This window comes from Mercenaria mercenaria, chromosome 8 (assembly GCF_021730395.1).
Source record: "Mercenaria mercenaria strain notata chromosome 8, MADL_Memer_1, whole genome shotgun sequence".
In the NCBI taxonomy this organism is placed as follows: Eukaryota; Metazoa; Mollusca; class Bivalvia; order Venerida; family Veneridae; genus Mercenaria; species Mercenaria mercenaria.
In genome coordinates, this window is record NC_069368.1 from 33,063,642 (window position 1) to 33,087,885 (window position 24,244).

Sequence of the window (24,244 nt, forward strand, 5' to 3'; positions counted from 1 at the left end):
AACTAAAATGATAATAAACAACGAATTTTTGATAGTTTATATTAATGTGAGTTGACGGGAGCAAAACGCAGTCTTTTCTGGAAATTATGGTACAATTATCATTGGAAATAGGAAAAAACCTGATGCCATTTACTTGAATTGAAATGTAAACGAAAATTTCACTGAAAATACATCACAGTCTAGGTTCTAGTCAAGACGTAATCTTGCCGAGAAATTGTATAAAAATTGCAGTGTAACAAAAAAAAAATCTGTCTACGTATAAACATCAGTTGCAATATTTTTACGAGTTGCATAGCTACGGGAGAAAATTTAAGATCTCGCTATCAAAGTTAACGATATGAGATATTGCATGTACAAGAAAACAAGTTTCTTTATATTTATTAATATTTTTTAATGGTTTTATCTAGTTCTTGTTTAAATATGATATTTTACACACAATGAAAATATTTCTAATTGTTTTCACTGTGATACTATCAGTTAATTTACTCGAATATTTTAGTAATTCACTTCAAATCGTGTACAAAAAAGCATGACCATTTTAAGTGACATCCAATAAATAAGAAAAAGCACTGTTAGTAACTTCTTATTTTAAATGCGTTGCTTAAACAGTAGGTATAAGTATTAAAAGTAGTCAAAACTACAAAAACTTTTTAAAACAAGTCACTTTATTTTTAACCAACGTTTCGGCTACATTAGCCTTCTTCGGGGTTCAAAATAAACATAACAAAGGAAGTGACGTCAACGTCAAACGACGTCGATGACGACAACGTCAAAATTAAACAAGGAGTTTGGCGTAAAAATCATAAACAGGATCATAGTATGATACATAAATACCGGTGAAAAAATGCAGTATAAGTGCAATGATTAAGGAATGGCACCAGTAAAAACTGATTATGGAATACATACAAGTAATAATATATAAGTATATAACAAGTATTTCAGAAAGGCATTAATTAATACAAAATTTTTGAATTCATTCCTTGTAGAAACACAGTGCCCAAACGATACATCCAGGAAGTCTCTTTTAAAAGCCTTTTCCAAGGATTAGTTACTTTATCAATGGGCATAAAAGAGAAATCCTGAATAGTATGTCCTTGAGAATTAAAATGTTCAGAAACATTAGTAGTAGTTTCTGGATAATGATTGATATCAAATCTATGACTATTCATTCTTTGTGAACATTGCTGGTGCGTTTGTCCAACATACTGTTTCAAACATTTATTACATGTTATTAAGTAAATAACATCAGTTGAACTGCATGACAGATAACATTATAACAAGATGAATTGGTGGAACTAGAAAATGAATTATCTTCATTAATATTTAAACAGTGTGTACAGCGACGTCTATAACATTTACTTACACTACAATTTATGTCTTTCTTGCTCAGCCTAGAATGAACTAAAACATCTTGAATATTCTTGGGTCTTTTGTACACAGTGGGTAGAATTCTCGTATATTTAACAACTAGTTTTGTGATTTTTGTATAAATAAACCATTACCTAAAACTTGCTTAATAACTTCTCTTAACATTGTCTTTTTATTAACTGCCAAAACAAGTATTCCCTTAATTTCAATAGAGACCGAAATCTATTTTATACACTCAACTAGATGATAATTTATGATTTTTAAATCTTACCTCAGATACGAAGTAAAATAATCCAAGATATATTTTCAACATCAGCTGCATTTTTGGTATTTAATATTATTCCACGAAACCTCTGTACAATTCCACAAGATTAAAATGATGTTTTGTACTTAAAACCCTAATCAAACATAGAGATGGAAAGTTTAAAATCTAAATAGTTGCAAAAGATAGGCAAGTGATAGATACTTCACTTTCGTTTGAAATTGTATCAGCTTTAATCAGAAAATTCCAGAATCTACAAAAACAAAGGGGTTCCAAGGATATGTAGTTTGATTGGGTCATGCATGCTATAGGTTATTTCCTGGTGTTAATTTGATAAGGCGCGCAGTCGCCACTATATTTCTACAAATTACAAGGCACTTAATTACAGAGTGTTAAAATATAGCTGTTGCTTGTGTTTACATCTCTGACTAATGACTGCGATTTTTGAAGTGGTTAAAAGATAAGATAAGATTAAAGATGTTATTATGAAATTATTAAAGATCTAGTTTATCTCATTATGGGTAAATCTTATTATATATTATTAGTTGTGAATTTCTTTTTATGCCAAGACTTTAGACGTCATGTACGCGTAGGTGTATAGTGTAGGTGTAGTTAATCCAGGACAATACTCCATCTAAAATTAACTTCAATAAATAGACTATCAGCTTAGAAATATTCTTTTTAAAAGTACCTCCCCTACTGTTTTCTGTGCTGGTTGGATCACGGTATGAAACGTTATCAAAAACAATATAAGCGCCAGGCTTTGTACTGAAATTTATTTGCTTGTAGTTGAAGTCTTTGCTGTTTTCATTTTGGTCCACTAGTCAATTACTCCATTTTATTTTATTAAGTCAAAAAATAGAATTGCGCTTAGGCCGGTGCAAGAAAGTGTAAGAAATGTTATCATTTCACTACTTTATTTTGCTTTGTTGCATTAATGCTTAGACGGACGGATCTTTTAAGGGTAATAGATTAGATTCCAAACCCGGTTGTCATCAAGTTCTGCAATTTCGTTTATCTCAGTGTTTACAAAACAAAACTAGTGACAACAAAAGTCACGTCTAAATGCTCTTTTAAAAATATTTTATACATGCGCCATTGAAAGAGCTAGATTGATATGTTATGACAAATGTATGGCAAAACAGCCATCTGAATATGTTCCCATTTACCCCACACATGTGAAATGAAATGTTACGCCTTCCTGGCAATTCAGTAACTAGCATTTCATCTAATCATTTTTCCTGGTTGTGCATATTTCAATTTTATATAGATTTACCGCGCGCTTAGATTTATTTTACCTAAAAAATATCACAGTAGTTTACGTAAGTTCAGATGTTGATTAAAGTAACAATAATGTGCCACTTTCACTATAACCGGCCTAGCTGGCTGTGACAGCTTTCAGATATGTTCAACCTGTACGAAGAACGCACAAAACACTTTCTCAAAATTAAGAGATCGTATAAAAAACTTATTAATTTTGTCAAACATAATTTGTAGTAACGTTGACGTAGGTCGTATGACGTCACTTACGTGATAGCCGTTTCCATGTAAAAATAAACGTAACTAAACTGAAAGCATATGTTTTTCATTCGTTAAGACTAGGATTTTTCACGAGGCAATGAACGTCATATGGGGAATAATTACCTCCTTTAAGTCAATTATTGCCTCATACCGGCAGCATCAAAGTTTATAAACTATCGATAATTTAAGATAATGAGGGTAACACTGTTTACGTTAGTCAGAACAGCTATATCATTGTATTACTTTATGATTAAAATAATTATCGTTATAGTATTATTTCTACGTAATGCACATAATAATATAAGTTTTCAATATAATTGTAATAGAAAAAGCATATTCTTTCGTCGTAACTGTTGATTGTGACGGTTCAAACAAGTACCAAATATTTTCTAAACATTGATTAGTGTCCTTTTTAGATATTTCTAATTTTTCTTTGTACCTAGAATGTCAATTATAAAAAGAACGCCGACTGTAGCTGGAATTCACTACGAACAATTTGTTAAAATACCAGAATGGAGGCTCCGCTGTGTTATAAAGAAAAAAATATACACAAATATTGAATGTACAGTTTGGCGCTAATTTAAAGTTCACCTTAAACCATTTTTCTAGGGCTGACATTTGACCTTGACATTTTTAAACACTTCAACATAAAACTTTCCGGTCAAACATAATCTATTGTTACGCCTCGTTTGAGATCTATTGTCATTGAGTCTCAAATTATCACGACCATGAGCGGAGTTTAACAGATCACAAAAAAATATTGCAAATTGCGGTTTTCAAGATTTAGAAAGATATCTTAATCACTTCTTAAACGTCAGCGGAACGGTGCAAGATAATGTGTTTCCCAGGCGCTTTCAAGAATGAGTAATTATATAACTCATCCTATTTTGTGTCGAAATTGATGTAGAGTTTAGACTGAAGGCATCTATTTAGCAGAAAAAACACGCGCGTAAAAAAATAGCATGTCAAAAATTAAAGAGCCAAAGAACTACGTACAATCTTAGTGCACTTTTTTTTATTGTTTCCAGATTTCTGCCTTTTCTAAAAACTATTACCAGCGAGTCGTCCAAAAGTATTGTAGAGAAATTGTGTCGTCGTTCGCAGAATGGAACGCAGAATGGGTCTGTGTGGCACTTTGGAGCGTATTCGGAGAGGGGTAGGTCTGCTGTGCGAAAGCAATTGCACTTCATTCCAAATCATGTTTTACTATTTTGCAAACCGTCATGTGAGTAAGCGATCTAAATGAAGATTGTTTTACAAGTAATGCTCATAATATTCAATTTCACTCACTAAAATGTGAATCTAGTTTTAAGATCTTCCTAGAATTTCTATTACTGAGCATACAGTCAGGATATTGCATCAGTTGATTAATATGCATATGAGTAAACCAATCAAATGACCCATCTACACTTTATTCACTGACAGATCACTGACAGAATGATACTCGTGATCACAAGTTTTATATGTAAAAGATAAACATTCGTATCTCTACTGACGATTAATACCTGCATTTCATCTATATAAGCAGTTGTGCATGTTTTTTGTTTGTATAAATCTATTGCGCATGTGCGCATTTGGAACTCATCTGCAAAATATCAAGTTTGATTTTACATAAAGCCAATAAATGAATGATCGGCAATGAAATCTCCAGAACTGTTGTTACCAATTATTGGCACGTCGGTAGTATGTTAAGGTTTCGCATAGAGAACCATTGTGTATTGTAGCAAGTTGTTAGAGTTACATACTAAGTCATTTAGTAACGTTTCCATTTTTACATAATAATAAAAATTAAAAGTTTGATATAGTCGTACGAAAAACTATCATAATCATAATTTAATCATACGCAAAGAATGTGACTGTTTAACGTAGAAATCAACAAGTCTCAGTATTGACTATATTTCATATTTCTCCTTTTCATTGCATGCCCAATGTCAATTTGCACATTTTTGTTGAAACTACTATAATAACGGAAAAACTAAAATTTTATTACGTTCAAATATTTGAACGTGTGTTTATGACATTTCTACCAAGACAAGTGGGGTCTTTTCCTTTGTTCAGAATTTATGTGTATCAACACACTTTCCTACTTCATTTGTTGACTTTTTTAAAACTTTAACAATTTTAGAAACATTTATAAAACAATAATCCAAGTGCTGAACATACACATTCTAAAATTCCCGACATTTCATAAGGTCATCATAAAAGAAAAATAGAAGGAAAATAAATCAGTTCAAACAAATTTAATTTTAAATTGTTGCTATTCTGTAGATCTATGTGTATGCATGTAACTTAACGGCTTAATACAGTTTGTAAAATTAATGTCTTTTTAAGCTGTATACATTACCTTTGTTAAGATATTTTTGAAAATGGTTACGTTAACTTTTATGTTGCACTGGAAAAGAACAGTCCAATTCAAGATGTCAGTCAAAAGAAAGAATCAGTGTGAATAAACTAAACATGTTCAAATCAGTTTTTGTTTCTATGGATAAAAAGGTTAACAGTCTCAAATTATATACACTTTATATAATATATTAATTATTATCCCGGTAACTGGTATAATAGGACCGGAGTGCCATCCACACGTTTATTCACTCGCCTGCTACATGTGAGAAGCTTATATAACTGCCATTTTATTAGAAATGTCGCTATCCTTAAAGTGCATGTGTCTTAGGACTTCTTTTCAAAACTTGCAAATAGAATCATGTTGTTATTTTCTCTGCTTCGTTTAATTTTACAGTTGAATGTTATTGAATGATCTAATTTAGTAATTGTTATACTACCTTCCGAGAATGCAAATAAATACCAAGGCTAACACATGCACATCTTTATTACGTTAATTTTTGTTTATATCTTTATTGTGGTATGTTACCACTCGAGAGTAAAAAAACAAAAATGTTTTCCACATTAACAACACATGGACGTCTACTGAATGTCAAAATCTAAAGACTTCTCTTTGTTTTACACAACTGTGCACTATCAAGTAACATTATACACCAATGAATAACCATTAACGATAATGGTGACATTGATACGTGACTTAAATATTTACTGGATAATATTGAATCAAGCATCACATTTTTATGAGCAAAGCAAGTTTTTTATAGCAATATCCATAGGACCTAGACTAAGTAAAGTTACATAATAGCAGACTAGATTTGACTCAGTCTGTTCATGAGAAGTTATGAAATATACAAACACCTCCAATATATATACAATGTTTATGTATGTATCAGTGCAATAGAATTCCGCTTAAGCGAGTGCTAATGTGGCGTTGGAGGTGTTTATATATATATATTCTGTTCTATTCTGTATTATGTATATATGACAAATGCCCAACGTATGGTCACATGTCTTTCTATATACAGAACATACTTTCTTGACTTAAGCATATACAGCTTATCGGCCATGCATGAAAAGATATTATTAAAATGACATGCACATAAAAAGGCAAAATGTTTCAAATTATATTAAAGGCACACATCATACACATTTCGCATCAACATTAATCAGGTCATTTCTTGTTATAAGTGCTCTTATTATAAAAAATATAGTCCTAATGTACAAGAAGATATTAAAACATTTGATCCTTGTACCAGGAGAGACACTTTTCCACCGTTACATAACATTTAAAGACTTCACACTTTTTGAAAGCACAAATATGTAACAGTGACCTAGTGAATGAGAAAACTATAGTTTTCTTCTTTGATGACATTCTTTATTTACCTATGATCATCATTTATTCATTTTTCACAATGTCGTCCATTTCAGTCACCCCGTTTGCACTTTTATCATTTGTTAACGTATGTTACATACTGGAATATAGTTTAGTGAATAAACAATAATCACTTTTCTTGAAACGTATTTATTAGTTTAGTTTAACGTTTTAATAATTGCCAAGTGTTTTCTATTTTAAGTGTTTTCTAAATTTGCTCTGTGACACGTAGGTCATTTCACTGAGATATATTTTTAAATATTTTATATTTTAAATACAATCTGAAAGAAGACCATATGGAACCACAGAACGCAACCAACAAAATAATAGCAGACTCGGTTTCAATCTGTTCAGGAGAAATATGTAACACACCCCTCGACACTTTGCACAAGTTTAAGCGGAGTTCTGTCATAGAAAAAATGAATGGACCCTATGATCTAAAAGAACTAGAAAATATAACAACAATGATTGCAATTGCGTGGATATTTTATACAGCCACCACGTGGCACCTACAATTAGCACTTAAAATCTTACCTCAAGTAAAAAGTAAAAAAATCCAACATAAATTTTCAATATCACTTGCATTTTGTTTTTTGTTATTATCCTTTGTAAAGTCAGTATAATATGATAATATTCGCTTGCGCCTAAAGTTCAGTTATGAAACAGAAAGATTAAATTCTTTAAAACATTTAGAATAAATGAAGTTTCAAAAATAGATATGACATATATCTTGGACTTTCATTTGATATCGTATCTGCTTTAACCAGAAACTGCCAGGATACACAAAAACAAAAGGTTTCAAAATCTTTGACTGGCACATGGATGCCAAATGCTACTTCCTGGTGATAATGTAGCAAGACATGCAGTCGGCGATGTATTTTACACTTTAATACGAATCGCAGAAATACCTTTCGTGCGTTGTTACCTCAGTGACTAATGATTGAATTTTTTAAATTATAAAATTTAAAAAAAATGAAATAATATTATCAAAGATGAAAATTATTGCGTCATGGGTAAACTTATTTCAAATTTGTATCAATTGTGTATTTCCTTTCATTTTGAGACTTTTTATTTCAGGTAGATATAGTGAGTGTAGCATTTTTCAAGGCCAGGTTTGTGTTCTAAAATAACTTTTAGTGATGTTATCAGTTTGAGTGCACAAGTTATCATAGCAACCAACCCACTGTTTTTACGATATTATGAGCACGGTATAAAGCGTTAGAAATAATTTCAGCACGAGGCCTTAGATAATCAATTGTTTTATTTAAGATGACTAATTTCTAAAGTTGAATTGTGTAAAATTCTGCGGTATTTTATGCGATTCTCTATAAATCACAAACAAACAACATGCCTACGTTATTGTGATGGTATCTATTTGGTAGCTTTATAGTTGGTATAATCTGAATGGTTAGAATCTCTTGGATCTACGGGTTCTATATTGCTGTATTTTCTGGTCTCCATGAAACTCATTGGATGTGTCTTTATGAAACACAGCTCAATATTGCGGGGCGTGAGGAGATTTGCAAATTTCATTACCGCTAATGAAACCGATTGTGATATGTTTGGTTTAGTTCTATCCTTCAAGGTTGTAAAAGTATGATATCATTGACCTTTCGTTGTAACATTTTACATAAAAACATCTGTTATCAGCGTCTGAACTTCTCCTTAAAAATAGTTACACCTCATATTAAATAAGACTTCAAGAGCGGAAACATCTTATTAATAATTTGTATCTATTTTAAACAGGCAACAAATAGATTATTTGCCACAGTATATACTTTGATTAATACTGAGTATATACTTTGATTAACACTGTTGTCCATGCCATTAACAAACATTTATGAAAGCTTCCTTTCCTGTTGAAATGTGACTTAATCTAATAGGTACATGTCATTGTCAGTTGTTTTATTATGAGCAGAAACAAATGACGTCATCGAAAAATTGTTCAGGTCATGTTATTTATGGAACACACAGATACGTCAAGTTGTGAAAAGGAAACTACATTCTCACACTGGCCATAGCTTTCGCAGACGCGGTGGTTCCAACGCTGCGGCGGTGGAGGATTCGTCGCAGAAGCGGTTGAGAAATATGGCCGACTGACTAAATTTACGCTGTCAACGGTACTTTTTCTAATGAATTTTTCACGTTTGACTGAAATCAACCAGTGAGGCAGGAGCCGACATGTGTACTCTTCCAGCCACAAACACTTGCTCAGTGCAATTCTTTGTCATTAATGTAAACACTTCCGTACAGTTTGACGAGGGACTGCCGTTTTGGTAGAATTCCCATCAAAAATGGTAAAATCCTGTACAAAACGACTCCTGAGCACGTTTGCATCAAAACGTAAGTATGACACTGTCAAGCAAAAACAATTTCTCCGTAATCGGTGAATTTTCATTGCAGGCATACAAAATAATCGACCAAAAATGATTCCAACACAGTGTGCGGTGAGTACAATTGCAACGCATTAGTGTATTTTGTTTCTTTAATGTTCGTTAAGGACTTTTAACTTAACTATACAACACTTTTCCCGGCATTTTAATTGGATTAGGGCCATGAAATCATTTTGACATTAGCCAGCAACAGAAACTGATAGTTTTGAAGAAATATAATATTGATTTGCACATCCGTAAATAGAAAATATCAAGTGACAATATTGATTGTTTGATAAATGCTGACCACATGCGACTTCTGCATCGTATGATATACCAACTTGACTGAAGTACAATACAATGGCTAATATGTAGCATACCATTACAAAATGCAATTGAGCAGCTGCGTTATAGGAGTTTAGACTTTTTAACAAGTAAGCTGATTTACCTCTTCTTCTACAATATCCTTTTATTTTCAGACGTTTACCACATGATCTCAAAGGGTCAAGGAAAAAGTTTAGATTTTTTACGTAGTGACAAGATGAAATTATGTGATCGCCCTTCGTCCGTCGTCGGTTCGTCGTCTGTCCGTCCACAATTTCTTGTGAGCACGATAGAGACCACATTTTGCAATAGATTTTAATCCCCGAAAGAGCCAAAATGTGTTAATGTTTACCTTATGAACACGTGGAAGTGACATTTTACTTTCGATTTTAACCACAATTAGACACAAATTAAGTCACAATAAGATCTAGGTTCCTTTTGAAAACCAGCTAGATTCCATCATATGTTCTAGAGATACTACCCCTGAAAGGGGCAAAGTTTCTATTCTGGCCCTTTCAACCATACGATGTTTCATTTATGCTTTGATTTGAAACAAACTTGCAGGGAATGTTTATCTTAATAATCTCTAGGTCAAGTTCGAAACTGGATCATGTTGGGTCAAAAACTAGGTCACCAGGTCAAATCAAAGGAAAAGCTTGTTAACACCCTAGAAGCCACATTCATGGTCTTATCTTCAGTAATGTTTATCTTGATGATTCCAAGTCTAAGTTTAACATTGAAAATAATAAACGGAGAAACAGAGTACAAACAACTAACAACAGGCAAGCAGACATCTATGATACAACAAATAAAAGACAGAAACTTCATTCTCCTCTGAAAACTGTCACAACGCCAATCCAACATAAGATACCTTTTAAATTAACTCCTTGTTCTAGTGCCAAGAGGACGACAAAGAAACAACTATTTTCAGTTATTCTTATTATAACAACTGAATAGAAATTACAGCGGGGAACATCCATAAATATGTTAAAAATGATAAAAAATACTATAAAAATGACAAATGGTTGCAGCATGTGCAGTGTATTGGAGAATACTCCCCCGATATTTTGTGTCCAAAACAAATTAGCGCCAGCGGAAACCCTGTTAATTTGTACATTAGATAAGTTGGTCTGTTATATGATGTTAAAGTCGCATGTGGTCAGCATTTAATCAAACAATCGATATTGTCAGTTGATATTTTGTATATAATTAGGGAAAAGGAAGATGAAGAGAAGCTTCATGCGTTCATATGAATGATCATAATTGAGGTGTATTTCTGAGAGAACATGGCGTTATTATTTGGCAGTAGATTTAGTAACATAATTATGGTTCAAAATAAAGCATACTTTTCGTGTATGTATTCAACAGAACGGAAGTGCAAATCAATAGTATATTATTACTAAACATTAAGTTTCTATTGCTGTCTAATGTCAAAGTGATTTCATGGACCTACCCCAATCAATATCCCGGGAAAATGCTGTCAATTAAGTTAAAAATCCTTAACGAAAAAAACAAGATACGTCGTAATGCGTTGTAATTAAACCCACCGCACACTGCGTTGGAATCATTTTTGGTCGATTATTTCTTATGCCTGCAATGAAAATTTACCGATTTACGAAGAAATAGTTGTTGCTTGACAGTGCCGTACTTACGATTTGGTGCAAACGTGCTCAGGGGTCGCTTTGTACAAGATTTTACCATTTTTGATGGGAATTCTACAAAAACGGCAGTCCATCGTCAAACTGTACAGAAGTGTTTACATTAATGACAAAGAATTGCACTGAGCAAGTGTTTGTGGCTGGAAGAGTACACATGTGGACTCCTGTCTCACTGGTTGTTTTCAGTCAAACGTGAAAAACTCATAAGAAAAAGTACCGATGACAGCATAAATGTAGTCAGGCGGCCATATTTCTCCACCGCTTCTGCGACGAAATCTCCACAACCGCAGCGTTGGAACCACAGCTTCTGCAAATCCTATGGCCAGTGTGATTCTGCTGGACGAAAAAAAACATTCGTGTGAACACTGCTTCCTATACAGTGGTCATTGTCTTTCCACTGGAGTGATAATAATCAACAAAATTTTGATAGTTTACATTTAATATTATTTGACAGGAGCAATAGCCAGTCTATTTTGGAGATTTGTCAGAGGAATGATGACAAAAAAGTCATTAGAAATAGCATTCAACCTGACTTCATTTACTTGAATTGAGATGTGAACGAAAAACTGAAGATATATCACAGTCTAGGAGCTAATCTAGTCATAATCTTTCCGAAATGTTGAGCGAACAATTGCTCAAGGAAAAAGTTTATTTCAGCGTAGGGTAAAAATATCTGTCTAGGAGTAAACAACAGTTGCAATAATTTTACGTGTTACATTCCAAGCTAACGATAAGTGATCTTGCATGTACAAGAAAACAAATTTCCTTTATAGTTGAACTCTGTGTTGTTTTTATTTTAGTCCACTAGCCAATTAGTCCATTTTATTAAGTCTAAAAATAGAATTGCGCTTAGGCCGGTGCAAGAAAGTGTAACAAATGTTATCATTTCACTATTTTATTTTGCTTTGTTGCATTAATGCTTAGACGGATGGATCTTTAGAGGGTAATAGACTAGATTCCAAACCCGGTTGTCATCAAGTTCTGCAATTTCGTTTATCTCAGTGTCTATCTCAGTATTTACAAAACAAAACTAGTGACAACAAAAGTCACGTCTAAATGCTCTTTTAAAAATATTTTATATATGCGCCATTGAAAGAGCTAGATTGATATATTATGACAAATGTGTGGCAAAATAACCATCTAAATATGTTCCCATTTACCCCACACATGTGAAATGAAATTTTACACCTTCCTGGCAATTCAGTAACTAGCATTTCATCTAATCATTTTCATTTTTATATAGATTTACTGCGCGCTTAGATTTATCATACCTGAAAAACATCACAGTAGTTTACGCAAGTTCAGACGTTGTATCTAAAAACATTACATAAATATCAAATTGATATATATAGTAACAATAATTTGCCACTTTCACTAAAACCGGCCTAGCTGGCTGTGACAGCTTTCAGGTATGTTCAATCTGCATGAAGAACGCGTCAAAACACTTTCTCAAAATTAAGAGATCGTATAAAAAACTAACTAATTTTGTCAGACATATGTTGTAGTAACGTTGACGTAGTTTGTATGACGTCACTTACGTGATAGCCGTTTCCATGTAAAAATAAACGTAACTAAACTGATAAATTAAAACATACGTATTTCATTCGTTAAGACTAGGATGACGTTTTCCACGAGGCAATAAACGTCCTATGGGGAATATTTACCCCCTTAAAGTCAATTATTACCTCATACCGGCAGCATCAAAGTTTACAAACTATCGACAATTTAAGATAATGAGGATAACACTGTTTACGTTAGTCAGAACAGCTACATCATTGTTTTACGTTATGATTAAAAAAATTATCGTTGTAGTATTATTTCTACGTAATGCACATAATAATATAAGTTTTCAATATAATTGTAATAGAAAAAGCATATTCTTTCGTCGTAACTGTTGATTGTGACGGTTCAAACAAGTACCAAATATTTTCTAAACATTGATTAGTGTTCGTGATTAGTGATATTTCTAATTTTTCTTTGTATCTAGAATGTCAATTATAAAAAGAACGCCGACTGTAGCTGGAATTCACTACGAACAATTTGTTAAAATACCAGAATGGAGGCTCCACTGTATTATAAAGAAAAGAAAAATATACACAAATATTGAATGTTCAGTTTGGCGCTAATTTAAAGTTCACCTTAAACCATTTTTTCTAGGAACTGACATTTGACTGTGACGTTTTTAAACGCTGCAACATAAAATGAAAGTAAACATTGGTGAAATGATCTATACCATTTCATTTCATTTTTCGTTCTAAGTTTCGGCAACAGACCTGTAAAGTTTTTAGATTTATTTGGGGATATCATTTTACTCTGGTTTTAATTACATCACTTTCTGGTCTAACATAATCTATTGTTACGCCTCGTTTGAGATCTATTGTCATCGAGTCTCAAATTATCACGACCATGAGCGGAGTTTAGTTTAACAGATCACAAAAATATTGCAAATTGCGGTTTTCAAGATTTAGGAAGATATCTTAATCACTTCTTAAACGTCAGCAGAACGGTGCAAGATAATGTGTTTCCCAGGCGCTTTCAAGAATGAGTAATAACTCATCCTATTTTGTGTCTAAATTGATGTAGAGTTTAGACTGAATTCATCTATTTAGCAGAAAAAAACACGCGCGTAAAAAATTAGCATGTCAAAAATTAAAGAGCCAAAGAACTACGTATAATCTTAGTGCACCTTTTTATTGTTTCTAGATTTCTGCCTTTTCTAAAAACTATTACCAGCGAGTCGTTCAAAAGTATTACAGAGAAATTGTGTCGTCGTTCGATATGGAACGCAGAATGGGTCTGTGTGGCACTTTGGAACGTATTTGGAGAGGGGTAGGTCTGCTGTGCGAAAGCAATTGCACTTCATTCCAAATCATGTTTTACTATTTTGCAAACCGTCATGTGAGTAAGCGATCTAAATGAAGATTGTTTTACAAGTAATGCTCATAATATTCAATTTCACTCACTCAAATGTGAATCTAGTTTTAAGATCTTCCTAGAATTTCTATTACTGAGCATACAGTCAGGATATTGCATCAGTTGATTAATATGCATATGAGTAAACCAATCAAATGATCCATCTACACTTTATTCACTGACAGATCACTGACAGAATGATACTCGTGATCACAAGTTTTATATGTAAAAGATAAACATTCGTATCTCTACTGACGATTAATACCTGTATTTTATCTATATAAGCAATAGTGCATGTTTATTGTTTGTATAACTCTCCAGAACTGTTGTTACCAATTATTGGCACGTCGGTAGTATGTTAAGATTTTGCATGGAGAACCATTGTGTATTGTAGCAAGTTGTTAGAGTTACATACTAAGTCATTTAGTAACGTTTCCATTTTTACATAATAATAAAAATTAAAAGTTTGATATAGTCGTACGAAAAACTATCATAAAGAATGTGACTGTTTAACGTAGAAATCAACAAGTCTCAGTAATTTGACTATATTTCGTATTTCCCCTTTTCATTGCATGCCCAATGTCAATATGCACATTTGTGTTGAAACTACTATAATAACGGAAAAACTAAAGTTTTATTACGTTCAAATATTTGAACGTGTGTCTATGACATTTCTACCAAGACAAGTGGGGTCTTTTCCTTTGTTCAGAATTTATGAGAATCGACACACTTTCCTACTTCATTTGTTGACTTTTTGAAAACTTTAACAATTTTAGAAACATTTATAAAACAATAATCCAAGAGCTGAACATACACATTCTAAAATTCCCGACATTTCATAAGGTCATCATAAAAGAAAAATAGAAGGAAAATGAATGAGTTCAAACAAATTTAATTTTAAATTGTTGCTATTTTGTAGATCTATGTGTATGCATGTAACTTAACGGCTTAATACAGTTAGTAAAACCAATGTCTTTTTAAGCTGTATACATTACCTTTGTTAAGATGTGTTTGAAAATGGTTACGTTAACTTTTATGTTGCATTGGAAAAGAACAGTCCAATTCAAGATGTCAGTCAAAAGAAAGAATCAGTGTGAATAAACTAAACATGTTCAAATCAGTTTTTGTTTCTATGGATAAAAAGGTTAACAGTCTCAAATTATATACACCTTATACATATATTTATTTACGTTCGTATGCAGTATCTAAGTATTTTGTTTGACCACAGTGTTTGGTGGTCAGTCAGGCGTGTTTACGTGCGAGTTGCATTAAAATAGATTCGACGGTCCGAACAGGTATAAACAACACGTAAACTTTTAACTTTAATTAAAAGTTTCATTGATCTTATACAAGTTATCAAGAACAATATTAACATTTATTTCTCTTTGGAGTATGGTGATTTTTTGTTACCATGGATTTATTTTTGGCAGCACTTAAGAGTGTATGGGTATGTGAGAGGTAGACATGGACAGATTGCCATAAACTTTAATCTGCAGTATGCTTGGGAATAGTGGTTCTGGACTATTCACACGATTATTTTCTTCTCGCGTGTGTTTTTCTCCTTGTTTTATGTTAATGACAGTACAGCCATGACATAAAAATGTTGCTTTTTTGTGAACCATTATTCATGTGCGATTTAGTTTTCATAAAGTTTTGTTTGAATGTTTGATATATTGAATATTTTGATCAAATACAAATACCTGTTCGGTACCACTCCTTAATGATGTTTCTTGTTACTGAGTATAGTTAGACAATAAATATTTTATGTTTGGCCTGAATGTAATGAAAGAGAAAACATAAAATATATTAATTATTATCCCGGTAACTGGTATAATAGGACCGGAGAGCCATCCACTTTTATTCACCCGCCTGCTACACGTGAGAAGCTTATATAACTGCCATTTTATTAGAAATATCGCTATCCTAAAAGTGCACGTGTCTTAGTACTTCTTTCCAAAACTTGCAAATAGAATCATGTTGCCATTTTCTCTGCTTCGTTTAATTTTACAGTTGAATGTTATTGAATGATCTAATTTAGTAATTGTTATACTACCTTCCAAGAATGTAAACAAATACCAAGGCTAACACATGCACATCTTTATTACGTTAATATTTGTTTATATCTTTATTGTGGTATGTTACCACTCGAGAGTAAAAAAAGAAAATGTTTTCCACATTAACAACACAGGGACGTCTACTGAATGTCAAAATCTAAAGACTTCTCTTGTTTCGCACAACTGTGCACTATCCAGTAACATTATACAACAATGAATAACCAGTAACGATAATGGTGACATTGATACGTGACTTAAATATTTACTGCATAATATTGAATCAAGCATCACATTTTTATAACCAAACAAGTTTTTTTATAACAGAATACATAGGAACTAGACTAAGTAAAGTTATATAACAGCAGACTAGATTTGACTCAGTCTGTTCATGAAAAGTTATGAAATATACAAACACCTCCGATATATATACAATGTTTATGTATGTATCAGTGCAATAGAATTCCGCTTAAGCGAGTGCTAATGGGGCGATGGAGGTGTTTATATATATATATATATATATATATATATATATATATATTGTTCTATTCTGTTTTACGCAAATGCCCAACGTATGGTCATATGTCTTCCTATATACAGAACATACTTTTTTGACTTAAGCATATACAGCTTATCGGCCATGCATGAAAATATATTAGAATGACATGCACATGAAAAAGGCAAAATGTTTGAATTTAAATTAAAGGCACACATCATACACATTATATGCATCAACATTAATCAGGTCATTTCTTGTTATAAGTGCCCTTATAACAAAAAAAATGATAGTCCTAATGTACAAGAAGATATTAAAACATTGGGTCCTAGTACCAGGAGACACTTTACCACCGTTACATATTTTTTAAAGATTTCACAATTTTTGAAAGCACAAATATGTAACAGCGACTAACTGAATGAGAAAACTATAGTTTTCTTCTTTGATGACATTCTTTAATTACCTCTGAGGCCGTATTCATAAAGGTAGATATAGTGTGGGTAGCAATTTCAAGGACAGGTATGTGTTCTAAAATAACTTTTAGTGATGTCATCAGTTTGAGAGCACAAGTTATCAAAGCAAAGCCCACTGTTTTTATCATATTTTGAGCACGGAATAAAGCGTTTTAAAATAATTTCAGCAAGAGGCCTTAAATAATCAATTGTTTTATTTGACTTGACTAATTTCCAAAGCAGAATTGTGTAAAATTCTGCTGGTATTTTATGTGATTCTCTATAAATCACAAACAAACAACATGCCTACGTTATTGTGATAATATCTATTTGGAAGCTTTATAGTTGGTATAATCTGAATGGTTAGAATCTCTTGGAGTTACGGGTTTTTTATTGCTGTATTTTCTTGTCTTCATAAACGCGTTGGATGTGTCTGTAAGACACACAGTCTCGCTTAAGCCGATATCATGTATCGTGAGGAGTTTTGCACATTTCGTTACCCCTAATGAAACCGATTCTGATATCTCTTTGTTTGGACGTTGGTTCTATCTTTCCAAATTGTTATAGCATGATATCATTGACGTTTCTTTGTAACAATTTGCATAAAAAAAACATCCGTTTTTAGCTCTGAACTTCTCCTTAAAAATAGTTACCTCTCATAAATCAGACGTTTTAGCGAAAACATTTTATTAATAATTTATATTTATTTTTAAACAGGCAAGAAATAGATCATTATGCCACAGTATATACTTCGATGAACACCATTGTCCATGCCACTGATTGACATTTATAAACATTTATGAAAGCTTCATTTCCTGTTGAAATGTGACTTAATCTAATACTGTACATGTTACTTTCAGTTGTTTTATTAGGAACAGAAACAAATGACGTCATCAAAAATTTGTCCACATCATGTTTTTAATCGAACAGACAGCTACGTCAAGTTGTGAAAAGGAAACTACATTCTGCTGGACACAAAATAAACATTCATGTGACCAGTGCTTTCCTGTACAGTGGTCATGGTTTAGACTTTCTACTAGACTGATAATAAACAAATATTTTTTTATAGTTTACATTTAATGTTGTTTGACAGGAGCAATAACCAGACTTTTCTGGAGATTTGTCAGTGAAATAATGGTAAAATAATCATTAGAAACAGGATACAACCTGACTTCATTCACTTGAATTGAGATGTAAACGAAACACTGAAGATGTATCACAGTCTAGGAGCTAGTCTGGTCATATTCTTTCCGAGATATTGAGCTAACAATTGCTTTAGGAAAAAGTTTATTTCAGTGTAGGATAAAAATATCTGTCTACGGGTAAACACCAATTGCAATAATTTAACGTGTTGCATTCCAAGCTAACGATAAGCGATCTTGCATGTACAAGAAAACAAAATTAATGTCCTTTATAGTTCATACTCTTCGATGGTTATAACTAACTGTTGTTTAAATCTAATATTTTCCACTTATATTTTCACTGTGATACTATCAGTTAATTTGCATGAATATTTATATAATTCACAGCAAAACGTATACAAAAAGCATTATCATTTAAGGTGATATCCAATAAAAAAGATAAAATACTGTTAATTACTGGAATCTTAACTGCGTTGCTTACGCAGTACAGAGATTATATAGATTAGTGCTTTATAAATAAACATGACTTGACCTCAAACGGGCTTAATCACTTACATTTTTCTAATTACTAATCTCTTAATTTATTGCAACTGAGACAGAAATCTGGAGGCAATTTTATTAGGAGACATTTATTATAATCGGCTATATGCTTATTTATGATTTTAAAATCTTACCTCAGATATGAAGTAAAATAATCCAAGATATATTTTCAACATCAGCTGCATTTTTTGGTATTTAATATAGTTTCATGAATACTCTGTACATTTGTACAAGATTAAAATGATGTTTTGTACTTAAAACCCCTATCAACATAAAGATGGGAAGTTTAAAATCTAAATATTTGTTGAATGCAGTTGCAAAAGATAGACAAGTGATAGATACGTCACTTTCGTTTGATATTGTATCTGCTTTAATCAGAAACTTCCAGAATCTACAAAAACAAAAGGTTTCCAAACATAATCTGCAGTTTGATTGGCACATGGATGTTATAGGTTACTTCCTGGTGCTAATTTGATGAGCCGCGCAGTCGCCACTATATTTCTACAAATTACAAGGCACTTAGTTACAGAGAGTTAAAAAATAGATGTTGCTATGTGGTTATATCTCTGACTAATGACTGCGTTTTTATAGTAGGTAAAAGATAAGATAGGATTAAAGATGTTGGCATGAAGTTACTAAAGATCTAATGTATCTCAATATGGGTAAAACTTATTACATATTGTTAGTACTGAATTTCTTTTTATGGAAAGACTTTAGACGTCATATAAGTAAGAGCCAGGGTAAGAAAGTATCCGAGATGTTGAACGTTTTGTTACCATTCATGAACGGATGGAGCATGCTTTCATTTTGTTTTGTTGCAAAGGACTCGTGTTTTCAAAGTGTTGTTGATTTGTTTTCAAAGCCAATTGTTGCCGGCTTCCGCAATTTTGTTTGTCTCAGTCATGGAAATACGAACCTCATATGCCAACAAAATAAATTCACATCTAAATGCTCTTTTAAAATCTGTTTATATATGCGCCATTGAAAGTGCTAGTTTGATATATTATGACATATGTATGAAAGAAATGCTCTGAATATATTCCCATCTATCCAACACATGTGAAACGGATATAAATGTCTTCCTAGCTATTTCATCTTTTTTCCTAGCTGCGCATATTTCACTTTTTTGTATAGTTCTACCGCGTGCTTACCAGCTAAACATCGCAGTTGTTTACATAAATGCAATAAATAAACCAGTTTTACGCCAGGTTCAGCGACTTAAATAGATCGTAACATTACGAAGCAATACATTAATTTTTTACGTACTTATTTATAGTAAGTATTACTATTTATAGTAACAATGAGCTATTTTCCATATTATCGATCTAGCTGGCTCTGATTGCTTTGAAACATTTTAATTGCGTGCTGAACGCGTCTAATTAGTTTCTCAATATTACCAGACCTGATAATACTCTAATTTTTCTCTGGTATTGAAGTAAAATGATGACGTAGATTATATAACATCATTTATGTAATAGCCGGTTCTATATGTAATGTAAAAATAAATTTAATTTCAATGATAACTGAAAACATACTATTTAAATTGATCCCGTTTCTTAGGAAATGATCATACTCATGTCACCAGCATCAAAGTATTGACCTATTATTGATAAACTGCTGACAGTTTGCGGTACTGAGGGTGGCACTTACTATGTCTATAAAAAGATCCGTTGGAAACGTAAAATGCAAACAAGCAAAAATATGAGCAGACTGAGTTTGATTTAGTCTGTTCATGAAAGTAATAAGTCAGAAAAGCTGTATATTTGTATAATTTTATGACAATCAGAATTATTTGTAATATCATTTAACGTAGAATGTATATGTGTTTATATGAGCCGAGCCATGAGAAAACCAACATAGTGGCTTTGCGACCAGCATGGATCCAGACCATGGATCCGCGCAGTCTGGTCAGGATCCATGCTGTTCGCTAACAGTTTCTCCAAAACCAATAGGCTTTGAAAGCGAACAGCATGGATCCTGACCAGACTGCGCGGATGCTGGTCTGGATCCATGCTGGTCGCAAAGCCACTATGTTGGTTTTCTCATGGCACGGCTCATATCATAATGGGGCGCCCCAGGGGAGGAATGGTTAAGATAACTAACATTGAATCACTTACCCGTCACCGATGTGGATTCGAAATCTCACCTGAAGTGTAGAATTTCTTCCAGCTGCCTTAAGGAAGGTCGGTGGTTAAAGGTTTTATATTTTACAGTTTTCAAATCCTACCATGACTGAACTGTTTTGATATCTGTCTTTTGGCCTGTTTCGTCGGGCCCTTAATTGTGTTTCTCTTGTTGCTCTGTCTTCTGAAAAGCCATTGAGTACATACGTTTTTTGGTTCTTAAGGTTTGCTTTTTATATATTTATACACGAGCATTTTTGTGTTTTACATGCCATGCCTTTTTGTTTTCATTACGTGTGTTAGAGATTCACCTGGAGGGGATTACTTTTATTTACACTGCCCCGTGTTTTTGGAACATGGTGGGGTAAGAGAGAGGTTAGATGCGCACCATAAACCGGTTTAAGCTCCCAAGTGGTATTTTGCCACTGACCGTTCCAAAGCGGTGCCCCACTGTGTTCCTTTGTTTGTTCGTTTCGTTTCGTCCTCGTGTGTTGGCTTTGTGTGCGAGTGTGTGTGTGTGTTTGTGGTGTGCACGTCTGCGGGTTGGTTTCGTCTTGAGGAGGTTGCGTTTTTGGTACGTGGCATTCCCTGCTTGATATTTGTCTTTGTTTTTTAAGGTTATACTCTGCTCTATATAACAATGAACAAAATGTATTCAAATCGATCGTATTCGGACTTATTTTTGAATCCTTTTGCTTTATTAACTTTTTACAATATCTAATGTGATGCAAATATATATAAACATCGGTACAACATTTACACCGACATTAAAATATTATTACGTTGCCAGTTGTTTTTTACATTTTCAGCTTTTAGCTTTTCATATATCTATTTATTTATCCGAAAGTGTTGTGTTTTTTTTTCCAAACCTTCTATTTATCATTCAGAACATTTTTGAGAACGTTTAACTAAACCTTTTCCTGCTTATATGATATCTGTGATATTTCTATATAAACAGATATATACATTGAAGCCCGTTGAAAGGTGTTTTGAAAAGTGTCCCATAGATTAGTACTACGACATATTACAATCTGGCAATTAAAACATTTCAGATGTAGCTTCACTATCTACTTTGTTGTCCTTTTTATATTCATAATTATCTACCGAAAGGCTTTTGGAGATTTTTTTTTCTAGAACTAATTTTCATCTCATACTTAAGACATTCTTATAACTTCTTTCATGTATAACTTGTATTTAATTGCAAACAGGTTAAAATGTAGTCGTATGGCAAAAAATAACCCATTCACTACTTAAGTCTTTGAGAACATTGAATGTAAATGTTTCTATTTACGAAACTGGAATTAAATTAACTCATTCCTTGAAGGGAATGTCCCAATAGCAACTTCTAGCTAACATCAAAGTTCGTAAACCATTTTCATTTAATGTGATATTCAATTATATAATGTGTTCTACATTAGTTATTAGACAGAAAAGTGTTTTTAATGGGGGAAAAAAACTTTTTATATTAACGCACTTAGATATTTCCTTTGTCTTTACTTCTTCGTGAATGTAATTAATTTTAAAAGTAAATATGAGCCGCGACATGAGAAAACCAACATAGTGGCTTTGCGACCAACATGGATTAAGACGAGCCTGCGCATCCGCACAGTCTGGTCAGGATCCATGCTGTTCGCTAACGGTTTCTCTAAATGCAATAGGCTTTTAAAGCGAACAGCATGGATCCTGACCAGAATACGCGGATGCGCAGGCTGGTCTGGATCCATACTGGTCGCAAAGCCACTATGTTGGTTTTCTCATGGCGCGGCTCATATCTATCAGCAGAGACAACTTTATTTACCCGACATTTTGCAAAAAGTAGTTTCTCTGATATTACGTAAAACATTTTTTTTTAAAAGTGTCTTTCGTTATCATTGTAATTTCTAATTACGAATGTTTATATTTTGAAAAGGCATGTTCCTCTCCAGTAGATAACATTCCTCATGTATATTTTAAGGTAGAAGCTTCCACCTATTTTTATCTGCTTCATTTGATTTTAAAATTGAATTTTATTGAATGATCTAATTTAGTAATTTTTATATTATGGCCTTCTACGAAGGTACTCATATACCAAGGTTAACACATGCACATCTTATAAAAATAAAATAACACAATTAGAGCGGGTGTGGGTATTTCCGAACAGTTAAGCAATAATGTTGAATGTTCGGAAATACCCACTTATATTGCCATTTAAAAACAGCTTGTTTATAGAGTGATTCCAGCTGATTTAGTGTGTATAATTCCAAACTATATAAGTATACAGATATTGTCAGTATAGTGTATTGAAGATATTACCTATTGGACGTGTATTTCCGAACAGAGGGGGTAATTCCGAACAACAGTGGGGCTAATTCCAAACAGTTCCAACTTCTTAAAAACAGAACGTTTGTTTGTTTACAATGATATACACAGACTTCTTTACGGTATTACTTGCATTTTAACAAGAAACTTTATAAACAAAACTATAACTCGAATTTACAGAGCATCTGTATCTAAAACCTAAATTTGCAGAAGCACAGCACAACATCTTGACAACTTTCTACATGATTAATGTCCGAAAATGAATATGGTATTAACACCTTATACATGATGCAGTGTGCATGTTAAAATGTCTTGAATTGTGTTTAATCAACAGTAATTTGCATCAACAGAAGTTCGTCTGTTCCAGATAATTCATCTGCACACATTTAGAGAAATCTGCATCACAATTTGGTGCTTGTAGGTTTTTCACACATAGCAGTAACATGACTTGTCGTGCAAGATTGTCTTGGCATCCATAATCTGCTTGCAACTTTTGTCAAGCTCATGCTATTGCTAAAACAGTCGCCGCTCCTCTACCAGAGGATCATATTTCACATTTTAAAACGAGCTATATAATGAAAGAAGTTGAACTCATTTTACTAAGTAGTAGATTTATTATTTGTTACTGTATCTTTTTATAGATATATTTATTTATCACTACTTTTTTAATTTATAGTCTAGCTCTAGTTATTTTGCTTTCAAATATAGTATATTATTAAGTCTTTATATATAGCTGATTTTGGATAAACTGTTCCTCATAACATTGATTGTTGGAATTTGCCACATATTAACAAAGTGTGTCTAAATCCGAACGGCTTCTTTGATCTTTCAACGTTTTCTTAATGAGAAGTGCAGTTAACTCCTTCCAGGACACTTGTGAGGTAAGACATCCATCAAAACTATTGTCAGCGGTAAAAAACCATATTTTTTAGTCCTTCATACTACTTACATCAAATACAAAATCAGGTAAGAACGACATGCATGCAAGCTGTCTTATAATTCTAGTCTATTA

At 32.8% G+C, this 24,244-nt stretch overlaps 1 protein-coding gene across 3 annotated transcripts in view; it reads right to left on the bottom strand.

The window, feature by feature from the left end:
* The window catches only part of LOC123565425 (thrombospondin type-1 domain-containing protein 4-like), a 58,475-nt gene extending 39,286 nt beyond the window's left edge, over positions 1-19,189 (bottom strand). The window contains exon 1 of one of the 3 annotated variants that reach the window (XM_053549693.1): positions 18,946-19,189. In XM_053549693.1, the coding sequence (XP_053405668.1) occupies positions 18,946-18,996 (51 nt within the window). In that variant the 5' untranslated portion in view covers positions 18,997-19,189. Of the gene's footprint in view, positions 1-1,639; positions 1,792-7,397; positions 7,517-18,945 lie in introns of those variants that run through there. The other 2 variants (XM_053549695.1, XM_053549694.1) reach the window with 2 other exon arrangements.
* Between the last annotated feature and the right edge of the window lie 5,055 nt (positions 19,190-24,244).